We start from the raw sequence: 16,651 nt of genomic DNA, 5'->3' as shown, positions 1-16,651 counted from the left end.
GCCAACAGAACCACCGGGCAACCCTCTCGGGCTCTAAAGGCTACAGTCCGCCCTCTGCTGGCGGTTGCCGGCAGGCGGGGCAGGGTTGGGGCGCGTGCAATGTTAGGGGCGCTCTGCCCAGGGCAGGCGGGGGTCTGGGTCCCTGTGCAATGGGGCAGGTGGGGGTCTAGGGCACTGTGCCCAGGGCAGGCGGGGGTCTGGGGCACTGTGCAATGGGGCAGGTGGGGGTCTGGGGCACTGTGCCCAGGGCAGGCGGGGGTCTGGGGCACTGTGCAATGGGGCAGGTGGGGGTCTGGGTCCCTGTGCAATGGGGCAGGTGGGGGTCTAGGGCACTGTGCCCAGGGCAGGCGGGGGTCTGGGTCCCTGTGCAATGGGGCAGGTGGGGGTCTGGGTCCCTGTGCAATGGGGCAGGTGGGGGTCTGGGTCCCTGTGCAATGGGGCAGGTGGGGGTCTAGGGCACTGTGCCCAGGGCAGGCAGGGGTCTGGGTCCCTGTGCAATGGGGCAGGCGGGGGTCTGGGTCCCTGTGCAATGGGGCAGGCGGGGGTCTAGGGCACTGTGCCCAGGGCAGGCGGGGGTCTGGGTCCCTGTGCAATGGGGCAGGCGGGGGTCTGGGGCACTGTGCCCAGGCACTGGTGCTGCACAAGGAGTCAGGGCACATTTCTGATTGCCCAGGCTGCTTCATGCACAGGGCAGAGCAGAGGCTGGCTAGGGCCATGTGTCTGGGTCAGAGGGTGGGGATGTCCCTTGGTGTTAGCACTTGGCCCAATGCCCTCTGTACAGGTACTAGGCTCCTGCAAGTGGAGTCACTCACAGACGTCCCACCACTTCCAAGCCAGCAGGGTCTGGCTACAGTCTAGTCCCTATTTCTCCTTCTGGGGCCTTAGGGCAGGCACCCAAACTTAGACCTCTTCTCTGACCCCCTTCCCTGGGATGTGGGGCCCAGCAGGCCTTGACCCTGCACTCAGTGTCTCAGACCACCTTGTGTCACTTACAGAGGCTCTCCCCGAGTTCCCTCTAACTCGGGCTGTAACAAGGCTGCCCATGGGAGCCAGCTGAGGTCACTCAATCAGGGTGAACTGCAAACAGAACCGGTCAGACAAACCCCAAAGGCTGGTAGATATTTCAATATTTAGATTTACCCAACCAGCCCAAAACGGCCTCTGTATCACCTCCCTGGGTACTCAGACGTCCAAACAACGCAGTTCCCTTAAAGTGCCTGGCCTCAGGCCTCCATCCACACACACATCAAATATATTATGATAAATTCTGAAAATCGTACTTCATCATATCAAAGGTTTCAGAGTAGCAGCCGTGTTAGTCTGTATTCGCAAAAAGAAAAGGAGTACTTGTGGCACCTTAGAGACTAACAAATTTATTAGACGAAAGCTTATGCTCTAATAAATTTGTTAGTCTCTAAGGTGCCACAAGTACTCCTTTTCTTTTTTCATCATATCAAAGAAAAGGTTCCCCCAATCCCAAAGGATCAGCCACACACCCAGGTCAAATGATAACTTAGATCTTACCCAAAATAGATGCTTATAGCCAATTCTTATTAACTAAACTAAAATAATTCTTTTTATTCAAAAAGAAAAGAGAGAGAGAGAGAGAGTTGGTTGAAAGATGAATATACAGACAGACTTGAGTTCAATCTTTTGAGGTCCAGTTACATAGCAGAGGTGGTGAGTTTGTAGCTGCCAAAAGTTCTTTTCGAAATAGTCCCTAGGTTATAGTGCAATGTCCAAGTGACTGGGGATCTCAATTCTTATGGCTTAGGATTTCCCCTTCTTGAAATCCAAAGCAGATATGACATGAAGAAGGATCGTGTCCCAGGGTTTTTATACATATCCAGCAGCCTTTCTGGCTTGAGAGAATAAGTGTAATCTGCCTCCCAACCATTCTGGCAATTAGCACAGGGTAATTTTTCCATTAAAGAGTTCATATACAGTTTATCACAACCTTCAAAGAGACATATAGACAATAATACTATTTCACTCAAGTGTCTTCCTAAATGTTAATATTCCTTTTTTGATTTTTGAATCAAAGCCATAGCAATAGACAAGACTTGTTTGCTTAGATCACAAGACCTGAGCCAACATCTCCCCTTCTATCTCTAACCCTGCCGGCTGCGTTTCAAAGCTCTATTCATTTCCATCTCTTCCTAACCAGTCTTTAAAGTTGGTCCCTAGGTCAGGTCAGTCTGGGAGGTAATTAACTCTTTCTGGCCTTGTGTCACCTTACAATGAGATACTATATCACACTCCTAACGTCGCAGGGGGCACCTAGTTTGACCCCGGTGCGGCCAAAGGGCAGGAAAGCAAGGCACACAGCCTCAGCAGAGGGATTTCTTAACCCAGCCGCTTTACCCAGAAAGTCCTGGAGTATTACAGCTCTTTGAAAACAACAGAAGGCCTGAGACATCCGTCCCTCCTTCAGAGTCACGCTAGGCAAAGTCCCTTCTGCCCTCTCACTCGTGCAAGCCCTTCTTACAAGTGGCCACAGCCTGCCAGCAGAACCCTGCTCTTAAACAGGGCCACCATCTCTGTGCCGTGTGCTCCCACGCTGAAGTTCCATCTCCCTTCTGGCCCCTTGTATGGAAAGACTGATGTTCCATGGGGGTGGGCCAGTGGTTGAGAGTCATACAGAGTGGATGCCTCCCACCCCCAGGCTCTTCCCTCTAAGGTGTTAAATACCTTTCCCAGGCAGGGCAGCCATCTAGACTGCAACACTACAGGCTGGGCAGGTCTGAAGTGGTGCAGCCACAGTGCCAATATTTCAGCGGAGGCACAGAACACTTCACAAGTTGATACAGGCATATCCCACGTTGCCCCAGCTCCTGTCTTGGGATGTTCATGGCATAGTCAGGACTGGCCCCAGGAAAGCGCTGTCTCCTGAACCAATGAGCTTTACCCTTATTGTAGATTTCAGAGGAGCAGCCGTGTTAGTCTGTATCCGCAAAAAGAAAAGGAGGACTTGTGGCACCTTAGAGACTAACAAATTTATTAGAGCATAAGCTTTCGTGAGCTACAGCTACAGATGCACCCGATGAAGTGAGCTGTAGCTCACGAAAGCTTATGCTCTAATAAATTTGTTAGTCTCTAAGGTGCCACAAGTCCTTCTTTTCCTTATTGTAGAGAGGCCATTGTGCCAGTGGAGTAGAGTTCTAGAGACATAAGGGATCTCTTACCTTGAACTTGATTTGCGGTCTATGAGAAGCCAGTGCAGAGAACCAAGGACAGACCTGCTGGGCACAGTGCTGGGGAGATGCCTTGTAGTGTTCGGTAGCAGCTGGAGTTTCCTAAAGCTGGTGGCTTCACGCCCAGTGCTGCTGCATTGCTGTAGTCCAGCTGGGAGGTGATGCAGGCTTGTCTAACCAGGCCCAGGTCACTGGCCACCAGGATGGGACGGCGTCTCCTAGCCAGCCAGAGGGGGTAGAAACCTTTACTTGTGAGTGCTGTTTTGTGAGATTTCAGTGTCAATGAGGAATCTAGGAGCCTCCTAAACTACAGACTGAACCAACCACTTGTGGGCATGAACTTTCCACTAACGGGGACTATGCCGTGGCTGCAAACTCATCAGAGTGCTTCCCTCTGCCCGCCAGCATCACCTCCTTCTTGCTGGGTTTCTGCTTCCGTCAGCTGTTCCTCAACCTTGAGCCCATCTCATCCACACCTGGCGCTAGCATTGTGGTCGTGCATGATGATGGATAAATAATAGAGCTGTGTCTCACCTGCATATTGCTGTAACCAGCTCAACTCCCATCCCCCTGGGCCCTCTGCAGCATTTGACACTGTCGCCCATGGGATGCTGCTGTGGTGGTTGGGCCCAGGGTAAGGCACTCGAATGGTTTGAGTCCTTCCTGAGGAGAGATGAGAATCTGCGCCTCCATCAATAGGCCCCTTATCTGGGGATCAATTCTCCTGGATATCAGGAAAAACTTTTGGATATTACGAAAAACTTTTTCACTAGGAGGGTGGTGAAGCACTGGGATGGGTTCCCTAGGGAGGTGGTGGAATCTCCTTCCTTTGAGGTTTTTAAGGTCAGGCTTGACAAAGCCCTGGCTGGGATGATTTAGTTGGGGTTGGTCCTGCTTTGAGCAGGAGGTTGGACTAGATACCTCCTGAGGTCCCTTCCAATCCTGATCTTCTGATTCCATTATTCTTCCCACTCCTATTAACATCTACCTGCAGCCAGGTGAACGGATCAGATGACACAGAGTCAGTGCCAGTAATACACAGATGACACAGCACTATTTACCCGTCCCCACACACGACCACAACACTCGCCCCGCTGGACTCACTGCCTGGGTGAGATCAGCTCCTGGCCAAGGAACCGCTGGGGGAAGCTGAAACCAGGTTCTCTTTGCCTATAATACAGCCTCAGTCATGGGCAGCAGGTATCACAGGCCAGGGGAGGCTGAGTCACCCCAAACAGCCCACCCACGCTCCACCCCAGGTACCCTCCTGCTGCCTGCTGGCAGTCTTCCCTTGTGGCCAGGCTGGGGGCTTGTGGCCCGGGCAGCTGGGTCCAGCGCTCTGGGCTGGAGGTGCTCAGGCAGCCTGGGGCTGGGGAACTGGCAGCTGCAGGGCGGGGTGGGGCCCTAGCCTCCCCGAGTTCACGTGCCACCCATGGTCTCAGCGTAGGCTTGGAAGGATTTGGTGATGTCTTTGTGGTGAAATCAGAGTCACGGGTCTCATTGCCGGGGAGCTGGGAGAGCTCCGGCCATGCATTAGTGAGGGCATGGTCAGCGCAGGGCAGTGGCTGGGCTGTGATGTCCTCGACACTGACAGCTGAACCGCAGAGCAGGGCCCAGGTGTAACCGGCTGGTGGGTGGGAGCAGAGGTGACCTGCAAGCGTCCAAGGGAAAGGAGTGGGAAGACAGGGGCTTCTGCATCCGTGACCTCATCCCCATGAACGGTGAAATGTCCTGGGACAGGTCTCGGCGAGTGCTTGTGGGAAGCCTTTGCTCTGTTGTGGTCTGTTAACGAGCATAAAATCTGTTCGCATTGGCTCTGGTTTCTGTGCTTAGATGACTTTTGTTTACCTGAGGTGCCTCTGTGGGATCTGATGACATTTGCCACCTGCTGCCTTGTCCAGTTGGGGTCTGCGATGGGCCAAGCAGCCTGAAGGGGCAAGGTGTCACCCAGCCAGGGCTCAGAGCCAGGTCCCTAGAGCCAACCTGGGGAGCACCACCCCAAAGGACTGCCAGGCTGCACCTCCCTACCACACACACAGACAGCTTGGGCCCAGCCCCTGGACAGCAGCAGCCAGAAACTGCAGGGGAAGCAGCTCTGTATTTAGAAAAGTTTCTGTCCTTCCTCTTTGCAAGGGGCCTTGAAACCAACATAAACTGCTGGGCAGGCCACACAATTGTGGAAGGAGGCTGTAGGACAGGGAGAAGCCCAATGAGGAACGTCAGAGCCAGCCAGGGGAAGGGGCAGCACCCTGGCAGCTGGGATTCAGGGCTGACAGATGCAAAGTAAGGCACATTGGAGGGTTTAATCTGACCTCCTCATGCACCTTCTGAGAGCTCAGTTCTCAGGGCAGGACCCGCTGGCAGCGGCCGACGGGCTGTTGGGGTGCAGAGAGACTGAGGGGGGGAGGATAACAGGCAAACCGATCTAGTGGCAGTCAATGGGCCGCCTGGGCCTGGGGTCCAGTTATGGTCAGGCCAGCTTGGGGAAAGGACAGAGCAGGGTGCCACTGAAATCAAGATCTCTGCAGGAAGCAGAGAAGGAATGGCCGTGTCACGAGCCCCTCCCCTGCTACCCCCAAGAGGGGATGAGGTTGGTTAGGAAGGACAGGCAGATGGCAGCTGGGGAGAGGCTGAGCTCAAGGCAGACTGGGGAGGAGGCCGAGCTCAAGGTTAGCTCACGAGCGTTAAGGATCCACCTTGTTAACCAGCATCTGCGCCATGGACCGGGTGAGGGCTGGGGTCAACTCAGCCCCAGCCATCCCTGACCACTTGGAGACCCTAACTGCGGGACAGGAAGGGACTTCTCCTTTGAACAGGTTGGTCCATAACAGTCCAAGGGGGGTAGGGGGGACCCTCTCGCATCTTCCTGCGAAGAGCTGGCCTGGCACCCCAGAGACAGGAGCCTGGGCAAGGGGGCCAGGTGATCTGCTGCTGTGTGGCCATTCCTAGAGGTGAAGACCCCAAACCCTCTGATCCTCCCACAGTTCCGCAGGCGGAAGGGGAGCCTGCGACGGTGGAGGGTAAAACTGTTTGTTCTGAATGCTGGACACACCTGTGTTATTGTAGGGTCCCCATTAGCACCAGGGCTGCCAGCCCTAAACTCAAAAACTACACCCCACAAGTTAAACAGACTTTCCACACTGAGTGCTCTGCCCAGAGTCACTGGGCGCCAGCGAGTGGGCACAGGTGCTGCCAGCTCAGGACGAGGGGAAGAGTGAGGAATTGCAGCTCTAGGACGATACTTCACGTGCACAAGAGCGCGACTGTCCTAGGACAAGCTCAGAGCACGAGGTGGGAATCCCAGCCTGGGCCACAGGCCAGAATCCTGCTTAGTGCTGGTCACCAGACGCTGGGGCACAGCAGCGGGAGACATGAGAAGAGTGAATGACACTGGGCGAGTGACCCTTGGCTACATCTCGGCTCTGGGATCAGGTCCCACAGCCTCTGCCTTACCCCAAGACTAACTGCCCCGGCCGCTCCCCCAGGGGACTTGATAATGAAATCAGGGTGCTCTGGAAATGTCCTCTGGGCCTGGTACAAGGGGCTCTGGAAGTGCGGTGGCCGAGGTCACAGGCTGGGCAGCCTTTCCCCCTCTGCATGTAGCAGAGACCAGCCTGCTTTCACCAACAGAACCCGAAAGCCCAGAGCTCCCCCAAAACGCACCAGCCCAGCCCCGAGATCAAAGAGAGGCTCCCACCAGCCCACGTCAAGGGAGCAACAGATGTTCCTTCTGTACTATGGGGTTTAATGAACGTTACAGGTAACGAGCGTCCCTGGGTCCAAACCCCTGGCCCCAAAGAGAGCAGAGGGGGGAAGAGCATGAAGGGCCCTGCAGGAGGGCAACAAGCAACACCTGAGTTTGCCCTGCAGCATCCCACCAGACATGCTCCCACCTTCCTGTGCACAAACACGGTGGTCCGAGCTCCTGAGAGCTGGAGCAAGAAGGCAGCGAGCCACGCCAGGCAGCCATGCACTGACGGTCTTGGGGCAGCCCAAAGCCCACTCCCTGGAGAAACATCCCATCCCCACCAAGCTCCGCCAACTGCTTTGACCCCACATCAAGAGTTACTGCATGTGAGTGGCAGTAGGGGGGTCACCCACATCTCCAAGGGCCTCCCCTGGCCCCACAGCACCTGCCCTGGGTGGGAGGGGCTCTCTGAGCACATCCAGAGACTCCTGTACTGGGGCAGAGGAGAGCGAACAGCTCCTCGGTGTATGGGCTCAGTCAGTCCTTCCACTGACAGCTGGAAGAAGCCACCCACAACCCTCCCTCCCTCCCCCAAGCACAGCAGAGCTCAGCACTGCAGGCAGGCAGACTCCGAACGGCGGGATACGCCTCCTCATGGCAGGGCCTGGTGACACCACGCAACCGAGCCCAGTGCCTGCTCATGCCGTTTCACATCCCCCCCAGTCACCAGGGAGGGTGGGAGAGACATGGAGAGGCCAGGCTGCACGGAGCCACCTAAGCTGGCCTGGGGCCCCCAGGCTGGCCTGGGGCAGACAGGTCCAACCCTGTGGCGACTCTGGGCTCAGACATGACTCAGCTCTCAGGGAATGAGCCAGTCCTAGTAGGGGTCCCAGATGCCAGGGTCCTCAGCTCACAGTCATAAGGGTAGCAATTGCATCTTGAGCTCATGGAGAGCGAATATCCCTCCTGGACCTCCCTAGAGGGACACAGGGATCTTCAGCCATGCCCTCGAAGAGGTTGAGCCCAGCAGCAAGCGTCAGTGCCAGAAGCCCTAGCCAACCGCCTCCTGCAGCTGCAGGTTCTTCTGGTAGCAGGCAAAGCTGCAGAGGGGCACGCCGGTGCGTGAGCAGGAGTAACGCTTGCGGTTGGAGCAGCCACTGACCCCACAGGTGGTGGGAGCGGGCATGGGTGGCAGCGTGCAGGGCAGCAGGGGCAGGGTGACCCCAGGCGGGAAGGACACGGTGATCCGGTCCGCAGTGTTGCAGTAGCGGATCATGGGGCACGGGGCCTGTTTGGCCTTGCGCTCCCGCAGTGTCTTCACCTTGGCCTTGTTGGTCTTGGTGAGGCGCTCAATGGTCTGGTTCTTGTTCTCCTCCGCCTTCTTGGCTGCCTGCAGGCGCCGCTTGCGGGCTCGCTCCTCCCGCTTCACCAGCATCTCCTCCGTCATCTCCTTCGCCTTGTAGCCCATGGGCAGCTCCAGGAGTGGCTGGCTCTGCTGCTTATGCAGGAGAGCTTTCTGCGGGGGCACAGAGCAAGAGGGACGGTCAGGCTGAGGGGGCTTTTCCCCGCTGGGGGAGGAGCTCCAATCCAGCCCCGGCTGGGGGGAGATTGGCTGGCTTTGGGGAGTGTGCGTGTCAGGACCTCCCTGTGCAAGGAAGGCAGGGAGCCCGGCAGGACACGGGGCTCTGAAGCCCCACGCATGGGAGGGTTCTGGGCACAGGGGATTCTGTGCTACCCCGGCTCCTCTCTGTACCAAGCAGGCTGCTGCAGCCACAACCCCTGCACATGTCTCAGCCACTGTCCTGGACACATGGGCCACCCACAGCCTTCCTAGGCCACATAGGAGGGAGGGACTGACCCCTATAGGAGCAGCTCCCAGGCTGCGCGGCTCAGGCTCCCAGCCCCCCTTACCTGTCTGGCAGTGAGCAGCGACTCATCCACCTCCTTCTTCAGCTCGCCGTTGTCATCCAACTCGCCCTTCTCCAGAGCATCCAGCCAGCGCTCCTCCTCCTCGTCCTCGCGGGCAGGGAAGCAGCTCTCAGAGTCCAGGTCCGGCAGGGGCGATGGGTCCAGGTTACTGTCTTCATCTGCACAGCCCCGGGAGGGAGACACAGTGTTACCACCTGTCCTGGGCCCCCTGTAACTCCCAGTGGCTGGCCTGCTCCCAAGGGACTGTTCTCTCCAGGGGCGGATGCCCAACAGACCCCTATTAGGACCTGGCTTTACACTTCCTCTGGCCCCGGGGCGTTGGATCCGTCTCTGTCTCCCACCAGGGGAAACCCCAGAGCATGGCAAAGCTCAGCCCTGGCTCCCCGGGCAGCACCCACAGCCTCACCAGCCAAGCTGGAACAGAGTCAAGGGAGCAGCCTCCGGCCTTCCAGAGCAGCCCAACACGGGGGAGAAGCTGGGGTCCCCAAAAGCTCTTTACAGCTATTTTGTTACTGCCTATGGGAGGGAAACAAGAGCACTCAGAGCTTGGCCAGGCGAATGTGGGATCACCTGATACTTCTCTGCCCCAGGGGCCTCACTCCACCCCAGGGCTCCCCCCAGCCACCTGACTGCCCCATGGGCCCCTCCCCACCCTTATCAGGGGCTGGGGTTCCTTGCCTGCTGTTTGGGAACGCTGCAGAGCTGCACAGCGAGGATGTCCCCCTTTAGCACTCACCCAACCAGGCCCGATACTGCTCAATGGGAACCCCCTCCATGGGCTCGTCCTCGTCATCCTCGACCATCAGGGGGGAAGGCGAGCGTGGCACCTCGGGGATCACTGTGAAGGTCGGCACACTGGAGAGACAGCCCAGACCCTGCCCGTTAGGGTGGGCAGAGCTTGCTCGCCCACGCAGAGAGCCACACTAGGATCTGTGGGCTTGTGTCTTCCCGCAGAACACCAGCATTGGCCCCTGTAATGGCTCCAGGGCAGAGGGCCCATTGGTCCATTCTGGGGAGGTGGGAGGTAGGGTGGGGACACAGGGCAAGGGGGGGTCTGCTGATCCGATAGGGCCTGGAGGGAGAAACCTGGCTGGTCTGATCCAGGCACGAATCCTGGCCCTGGTCTGGTCACTACAGCGAGTCCTGTTTTAAAATATAAGCCTTGGCCCCAAAAATGTCACACATCCTGCCCAGCACCCCCGTCACCCAGAGCAGACGCTGGGGCTTCCCTTACCTCTTGGTGCCCAGAATCTGCCCCCCCAGCTTGATTTTGAGCTTGAGCTGGGGCTTGGGGAGCAAGGGGCTGGACTCCAGGGTCTCGGCGGAGAAGCTGGTGCCCACGTTCTCGTGGTGATGCTTCTTCTTGTGCTTCTTCTTGTGCTTCTTGTGCTTCTTCTTGTGGGAGCCGTGCCCGCTGGACTCATCCTGGTCTGGGGACACGCGCAGACGCTCACTCACCTCGCTGGCCTGGGGCATTCCCGGGCGCCGGGCCACAGGCTGAAGCGATGAGCTGCCCTGATTCCCCGGGGAGGGGGTGAGACCCACCAGCCCCTCCCAGCTCCTCTGCCCCCGTCCCGTTCCCACCCCAGCTCCTGCTTCGCTGGCTGGGGCCCCCATGGCTGGGGCAGGGAGCAAGTGCAGGCCCTATATAACCCCCAGGTCCCGCTGAGACCCCCGCTCCCCAACGGTCCACCGGGTCCTGAGGTCCCCCCGGGTCCCTAGTCCCCCCCCGGCCGCTCCCCCCGGGCCCCCGCCCCCCCAGCCGCTCCCCCCGGGCCCCCGAGTCCCCCCAGCCGCTCCCCCCGGCCCCCCTCGGCCGCTCCCCCCGGGCCCCCGAGTCCCCCCCGGGCCCCCGAGTCCGCCCAGCCGCTCCCCCCGGCCCCCCTCGGCCGCTCCCCCCGGGCCCCCGGCCCCCCTCGGCCGCTCCCCCCGGGCCCCCGAGTCCCCCCAGCCGCTCCCCCCGGCCCCCCTCGGCCGCTCCCCCCCGGGCCCCCGAGTCCCCCCAGCCGCTCCCCCCGGCCCCCCCCAGCCGCTCCCCCCGGGCCCCGAGTCCCCCCAGCCGCTCCCCCCGAGCCCCCGAGTCCCCCCAGCCGCTCCCCCCGGCCCCCCTCGGCCGCTCCCCCCGGGCCCCCGAGTCCCCCAGCCGCTCCCCCCGGGCCCCCGGCCCCCCTCGGCCGCTCCCCCGGGGCCCCCGAGTTCCCCCCCCGGGCCCCGAGTCCCCCCAGCCGCTCCCCCCGGCCCCCCTCGGCCGCTCCCCCCGGGCCCCCGGCCCCCTCGGCCGCTCCCCCCGGGCCCCCGGCCCCCTCGGCCGCTCCCCCCGGGCCCCGAGGTCCCCCCAGCCGCTCCCCCCGGCCCCCCCCCGCCGCTCCCCCCCGGGCCCCGAGTCCCCCCAGCCGCTCCCCCCGAGCCCCCGAGTCCCCCCAGCCGCTCCCCCCGGCCCCCCTCGGCCGCTCCCCCGGGCCCCCGAGTCCCCCAGCCGCTCCCCCCGGGCCCCCGGCCCCCCTCGGCCGCTCCCCCCGGGCCCCCGAGTTCCCCCCCCGGGCCCCCGAGTCCCCCCAGCCGCTCCCCCCGGGCCCCCGGCCCCCCTCGGCCGCTCCCCCCGGGCCCCCGGCCCCCCTCGGCCGCTCCCCCCGGGCCCCCGGCCCCCCTCGGCCGCTCCCCCCGGGCCCCCGAGTCCCCCCAGCCGCTCCCCCCGGCCCCCCCCAGCCGCTCCCCCCGGGCCCCGAGTCCCCCCAGCCGCTCCCCCCGAGCCCCCGAGTCCCCCCAGCCGCTCCCCCCGGCCCCCCTCGGCCGCTCCCCCCGGGCCCCCGAGTCCCCCCAGCCGCTCCCCCCGGGCCCCCAGCCCCCCTCGGCCGCTCCCCCCGGGCCCCCGAGTCCCCCCAGCCGCTCCCCCCGGGCCCCCAGCCCCCCTCGGCCGCTCCCCCCGGGCCCCCGAGTCCCCCCCCCGGGCCCCCGAGTCCCCCCAGCCGCTCCCCCCGGCCCCCCTCGGCCGCTCCCCCGGGCCCCGGCCCCCCTCGGCCGCTCCCCCCGGGCCCCCGAGTCCCCCCAGCCGCTCCCCCCGGCCCCCCTCGGCCGCTCCCCCCGGGCCCCCGAGTCCCCCCAGCCGCTCCCCCCGGGCCCCCGGCCCCCCTCGGCCGCTCCCCCCGGGCCCCCGATTCCCCCCCCGGGCCCCCGAGTCCCCCCAGCCGCTCCCCCCGGCCCCCCTCGGCCGCTCCCCCCGGGCCCCGAGTCCCCCCCCGGCCCCTCCCAGCAGCCCGAGACGTTACTGCTGGGAGACGGGGGACCCCCGGCCCCAGGTGTCAGCAGCGAGCGAGGGGGGGGCTGGGGACCGCGCTCGCTCCTCACCCGCCTCGGCCCCCTCCATCCTGCCGCCGGGGGCGCCCCCTCGCCGCCACGCCTTGCTCATCGGGGCCAGGCTCAGCTACGGGCCGGCAGCCCCGGGAGGACTATTCCCGACGGACCCGGGCTCCGCTTCCGCCCCGCACAGCGCTCAGTCACTGAACGGTCCCTCGTGGCCAGCGGCCATCTTTGTTCGGGGCTTAGTCCGCCGCTAAAGGGCTCCCTCTAGAAACACGCCTCTGGGCATTTTGTGACCGGGCTAGAGTAAAGGTCCGGGAGGAGCTGCCCAAGTGGGGTGTGTGGCCTGCGCACGAGCGAGCAGCACCGGGGTCCTACAGCCCCCAAACCCAGCCAGGCTCTGTCCTACTGGCAGCCAGTATAGAATTCCCCCTCCCACCCTGTCCCAGCCAGCAGGAGCCTCCCCTCATCCCTGGCTTAGGGGGTGTGACCCATTCCCCCCAGGGACTGGCAGAGCAGCTTCCAACACAGCCTGCTGCTGGCGCTACTCCAGGGCATGTGGGTTTGGGGCTAGGGGGTTGGGGAGCTGCCTCCTGCACGTGGGGAGCTACCGAGCTGGTGAAAGGGAGAAGAAGAGTCTAGATTGTCAGCTGTTCTATGCTGGTACAGTGCCTGGCGCGAGGGAGTCCTGCTCCGTGACGGGCCCACACACCACCGCAGCGCAAATAATAAGTAATGAGAAAAGGGCACTGGCCTGGGACAAGGGATCAGGAGGGATTCCCACCCTGGGACTTAAGAGTTCAATTCCTGGCTCTGTTCAAGACTCCCTGTGTGACCTCAGCTAAGTCACTTAGACTCACTGTGCCCCAGTTCGCGCCTGTGCAATGAGGGTAGCCCTGGCCTACCTCCATTGTGAAGCTCATATCATGCTGATAGGGCTCGGGGAAGTGCCTAGATAGAGAGAAGGGCAACAGAAGGCACAAGTCTCCCCACCCCGCAGGCAGAGGCCCTAGGAATAGGGTGAGCAGATTTGCAAAGAGGACTGTAGTGGGGGAGAAGGGGCATGGAGGGCAGCCAGTGCAGTGCGCACTTTCACTGGGTGTGCACTGGGAGGGCCAGCGGCTTCTCTAGCATTGGAAGGAGTGGGGGCAATGCAACTGGGGGTCCATGCACAGAAGTGTCTGATTTCACTGCCTTAAGCAGCTAGTGACATGAGGGGAAGGATGGTCCAGGGCTTAGGTCATTAGCCTGTGAGGCCTGGGGTAAAGTTCCTGCTCTGCCCCAAACTCCCTGTGACTTTGATACGTCCCTTGGTCTGCCTGGGCCTTGGTTCCCACCTGTAAATGGGGGGAAGAGCATGAAGATGAATTTGCGAAGAAGATTGCAGGGTGGCCAGCTGCCTGGTATGGAAATGAGGGGCATTCATGCACCCTGCCCGTGAACCAAGGGTCTCCCTTGGCCACACGCTGTCCCCGCGTCTGCTTAGTGCAATGTTGTAGGAATGGAGCTGTGCAAAGGGACCCAGCATTTCTAGTAGGTGTTGACACTTCGGCCTTCCTGGGGCAGTGTGTCTGCAGTGGGCATAGGCCCTCCCGTGCGAGGGTCAATCTCCTGCCCCATTACTGCTGACTTCCTAGTGATCATTGGCCTTTCCCCAGGTCTTGTGTTGCCTGATTACATCCATCCCAGAGGGTCCAAAGTCTCCCCACGCACACTCCTAGCTCCCTCGCTTGCCTCCCATTCAACACAATCAAAGTCCCTTCCACCCTCCTGCTCTGACGCACTGGATAAAGGGCCAGCGCTCTCTCGGCGTGTCCCATGTGTGCCGCTGCCAGGCCAGATGTCAGATCTTGCCCAGGATGTGGGCATTAGCTAAGGACTGGCAGTATCATAGCTCGAGCCCAGTGCTTGCTAGGCACAGGCCCACCGGCTATACAGCACTAGGCATGTTCCCAATATTGCAGAAATCTGCACGCATACAATTTTGTTAATTTACAGGTGCGGCTGCTTGGGGGATTTTCCATCAAGGCACTGAGATTGGAACCATTAGCCTCCAGGCCAGCCTCACACAGCAATCTGCCCCCACCTCACCCCCCAGGAATTCACAGCCCTTCATTCTGATGGTGAAGATCCCTCAAATTAGGCACAATTCGTTAAGGGTGCAGGTGATTAATCACTCCAACAAACTCCCAAGGGAGGTGGGGGATTCTCTATCTTTTGATGGCTTCAAAGCCAGACTGAATACCTATCGCAGATCCTCCTGCACCCCCAGCCTGGCCACCCATTAGGACTGCTGTGAGAGGAATCCAGGTCTCTGTGCTCTGGATACCCTGGGGTGTGTTATGCTTCTGGAGCCTGGAGTCCCGCCACTGCCCCAATCTCAGGGTCTTTAGGCACATTCTCCAGGTGCAGACCCTCGGAGTGTTGAAACCTGCTGTCGAGCACTTCTGGGTGTAGCACCGACCCTTCAGAGTCCCTGTTACTTAAACACACCCCTGCCCCAAACTCCACCCAAAGGCGTGATAGTTCTGGTCAGTTTCACTCTCAGGGGCAAGCAGTAGTTGTGAAGCAGTCAACACAGGCTCACACTTTGCACAGTCTAACACATTTATTCTCTTTTATACTTAATCATGGAAAGCACAGGAGAGCACAGATCATACAAAGCAATACACACTAAATGCATGCCCCTGCCTCAGTTTCCTCACCAGTCCAGGGCATTCTCTGGGCTAGGGCATGAGTCCCTTGGGTTGTCCAGAATTATTGGGGCTATCTGGGCTCAGGAAAACCTGCATGCCTCTGCTGCCCCAGGAAGCTGCTCTCTGCTGGGTGATCTCTCCCTCCTGGACTGAAGAAAAGATGCCCCCCTGGCACGTTCCTGACCGTGTGTTTCTTGATTTAACCTCCTCTTGGTCACCTGGTCTCTTTTGTTCTACTCCTGGTAAGTTTCCACTGCTCCTCCCTTCCCCCCTCCCTCCAGAGGAATCAGCTGAACTAGTTTTTCTAAGGATGCTGATGATTTTCGGAATAACCTTTGTGAGGTCGAAGTGCCGTATCCACATTGTTTCCCTTTGTGTCTGTCTGGGGGGTACATGCATCGGGCCCTGCCAGCAGTGCTGGATCCGCACACCTTACTGCTGACGCAGCCGATTTTCGTAATACAGCTTCAGAATAGCAATCCGAATGTGTACCTGGTACGTCCTTAGCCCCAGGTCCTCACCAGGCCCGTCTGGAAGACGCTTTCGTGCAGCCCAAGATCCTGGGCTCACTACAAGGGCAGCTGGTGAAAGGCGAAGGCCCTGTGGGACACAGGAGGACAGGCGAGATGAGCTGATGGTCCCTGAAACGCTCCGGTGGCCGTTAGCCTGTGAGCGGCTGTGCCCAGCTGAGTCACAGCGACCCATGAACAGAAGGAGATCACAGGGTGAGCTGGCGTATCTTTTCAGCCAAACCAGCCCATGACTCAAGAGACAACAGAGACGGACGGATGGACGGACGGGGCAGCATGAGGAACCAGCGAGGCAAGGCAGGCCAAGCACTGCTCTCAGCTAAGGCTTGTCAAGTTTTGTACTAGCACCAGGGCAAAGGCGAGCTGAATGGGGGGACTCAGAGGGCAGAGCGCCCCTCCCCACCCCACAGCACTGTGCCTAAACTGCCTGGGAGGGGAGAGCGCCCTCCACTGGACCCCTCCCCCACACTGCCAGAAGCACCTTGGATTGTCCCTGGAGTTGCCCATCCAGGCACTGACCCAGCCTAGCTGATGAGATCTGAGACACTCACAGCCCAAGGCAACCTGGCAGCTTATACAGCCCCGGATCCGGCTGCTGTCGGTGTAATGGTGCAGCCTCCACCTGCCCTCCCCCTGTTTGTATGCAGGGGTTGTGAAATGCAGGGGTGAGCGGAGTGGTGGGCAGGGCTAGCACGGTGCAGGGGTGGGGGCGGGGAGTGGTTTCTGCTCCTCCCAGCCCAGGATGCTGGATTTTCCCCTCCATGGCTGGTATCACAGGGGGCCTATTCAGGGAGAGCTTTTTCTCCCTGGGGGTTTCACAGCTTTATGGAGCTGCTGTGTGGCCCCACCACTTAGCCAGCAGGAGGAGCCGTGGGCAGGATGCAAAGAAAGGGAATAGCCCCTGAGGCCGGAATTTCTAAAGATGCCCTATTTCACCATGTTCCTTCCTGTCCCTAGGAGAGCTAAGCTCATGCCTGGGATCCCTGGCATGGCTGATCCTGACAATTGCTGCCTAGGAGCATCCAATCCTCTTGGAACCCCATTAAGCAATTTGTTTCAGAGAGAGCCTGTGGCAGTGAGTTCCACGGGTTAATGATATATCACTGTGAGCTGGCAGGGTCAGCAACATAGTCCTGCTGTAACCAACCATCTCCCAGGGAGCTGTCCGCCCCAGGGGCCCTCCAGGCTTCCGGAGGGCTCAACCCTCCCCACCCCTGCCCCACTGCCATTACTGCTTCTGTTGCAGTGGGTGCAAGGGCCAGAGCCAGGGTCAGGCCCTGTTGTGCAGGGAGATGTACAGACCCAGAGGCACAGTCC

At 60.5% G+C, this 16,651-nt stretch overlaps 1 protein-coding gene across 1 annotated transcript; it reads right to left on the bottom strand.

Annotated features, from left to right (window-relative positions):
• Positions 1-5,704: 5,704 nt before the first annotated feature.
• Positions 5,705-12,363, bottom strand: INO80B (INO80 complex subunit B). The gene is made up of 5 exons (XM_038398659.2): positions 12,157-12,363; positions 10,046-10,241; positions 9,548-9,666; positions 8,794-8,969; positions 5,705-8,398 (listed from the first exon to the last, which is right to left on the bottom strand). Exons 1-5 carry the CDS (start codon positions 12,215-12,217, stop codon positions 7,934-7,936), a joined length of 1,017 nt encoding a protein of 338 aa, XP_038254587.1. The 5' UTR covers positions 12,218-12,363; the 3' UTR covers positions 5,705-7,933.
• Between the last annotated feature and the right edge of the window lie 4,288 nt (positions 12,364-16,651).

The sequence above is a fragment of the Dermochelys coriacea genome, chromosome 4 (assembly GCF_009764565.3).
Source record: "Dermochelys coriacea isolate rDerCor1 chromosome 4, rDerCor1.pri.v4, whole genome shotgun sequence".
NCBI lineage: Eukaryota > Metazoa > Chordata > Testudines > Dermochelyidae > Dermochelys > Dermochelys coriacea.
The sequence above is the reverse complement of the archived record's forward strand: the minus strand, read 5'-3'. Positions and strand labels throughout refer to the sequence as shown.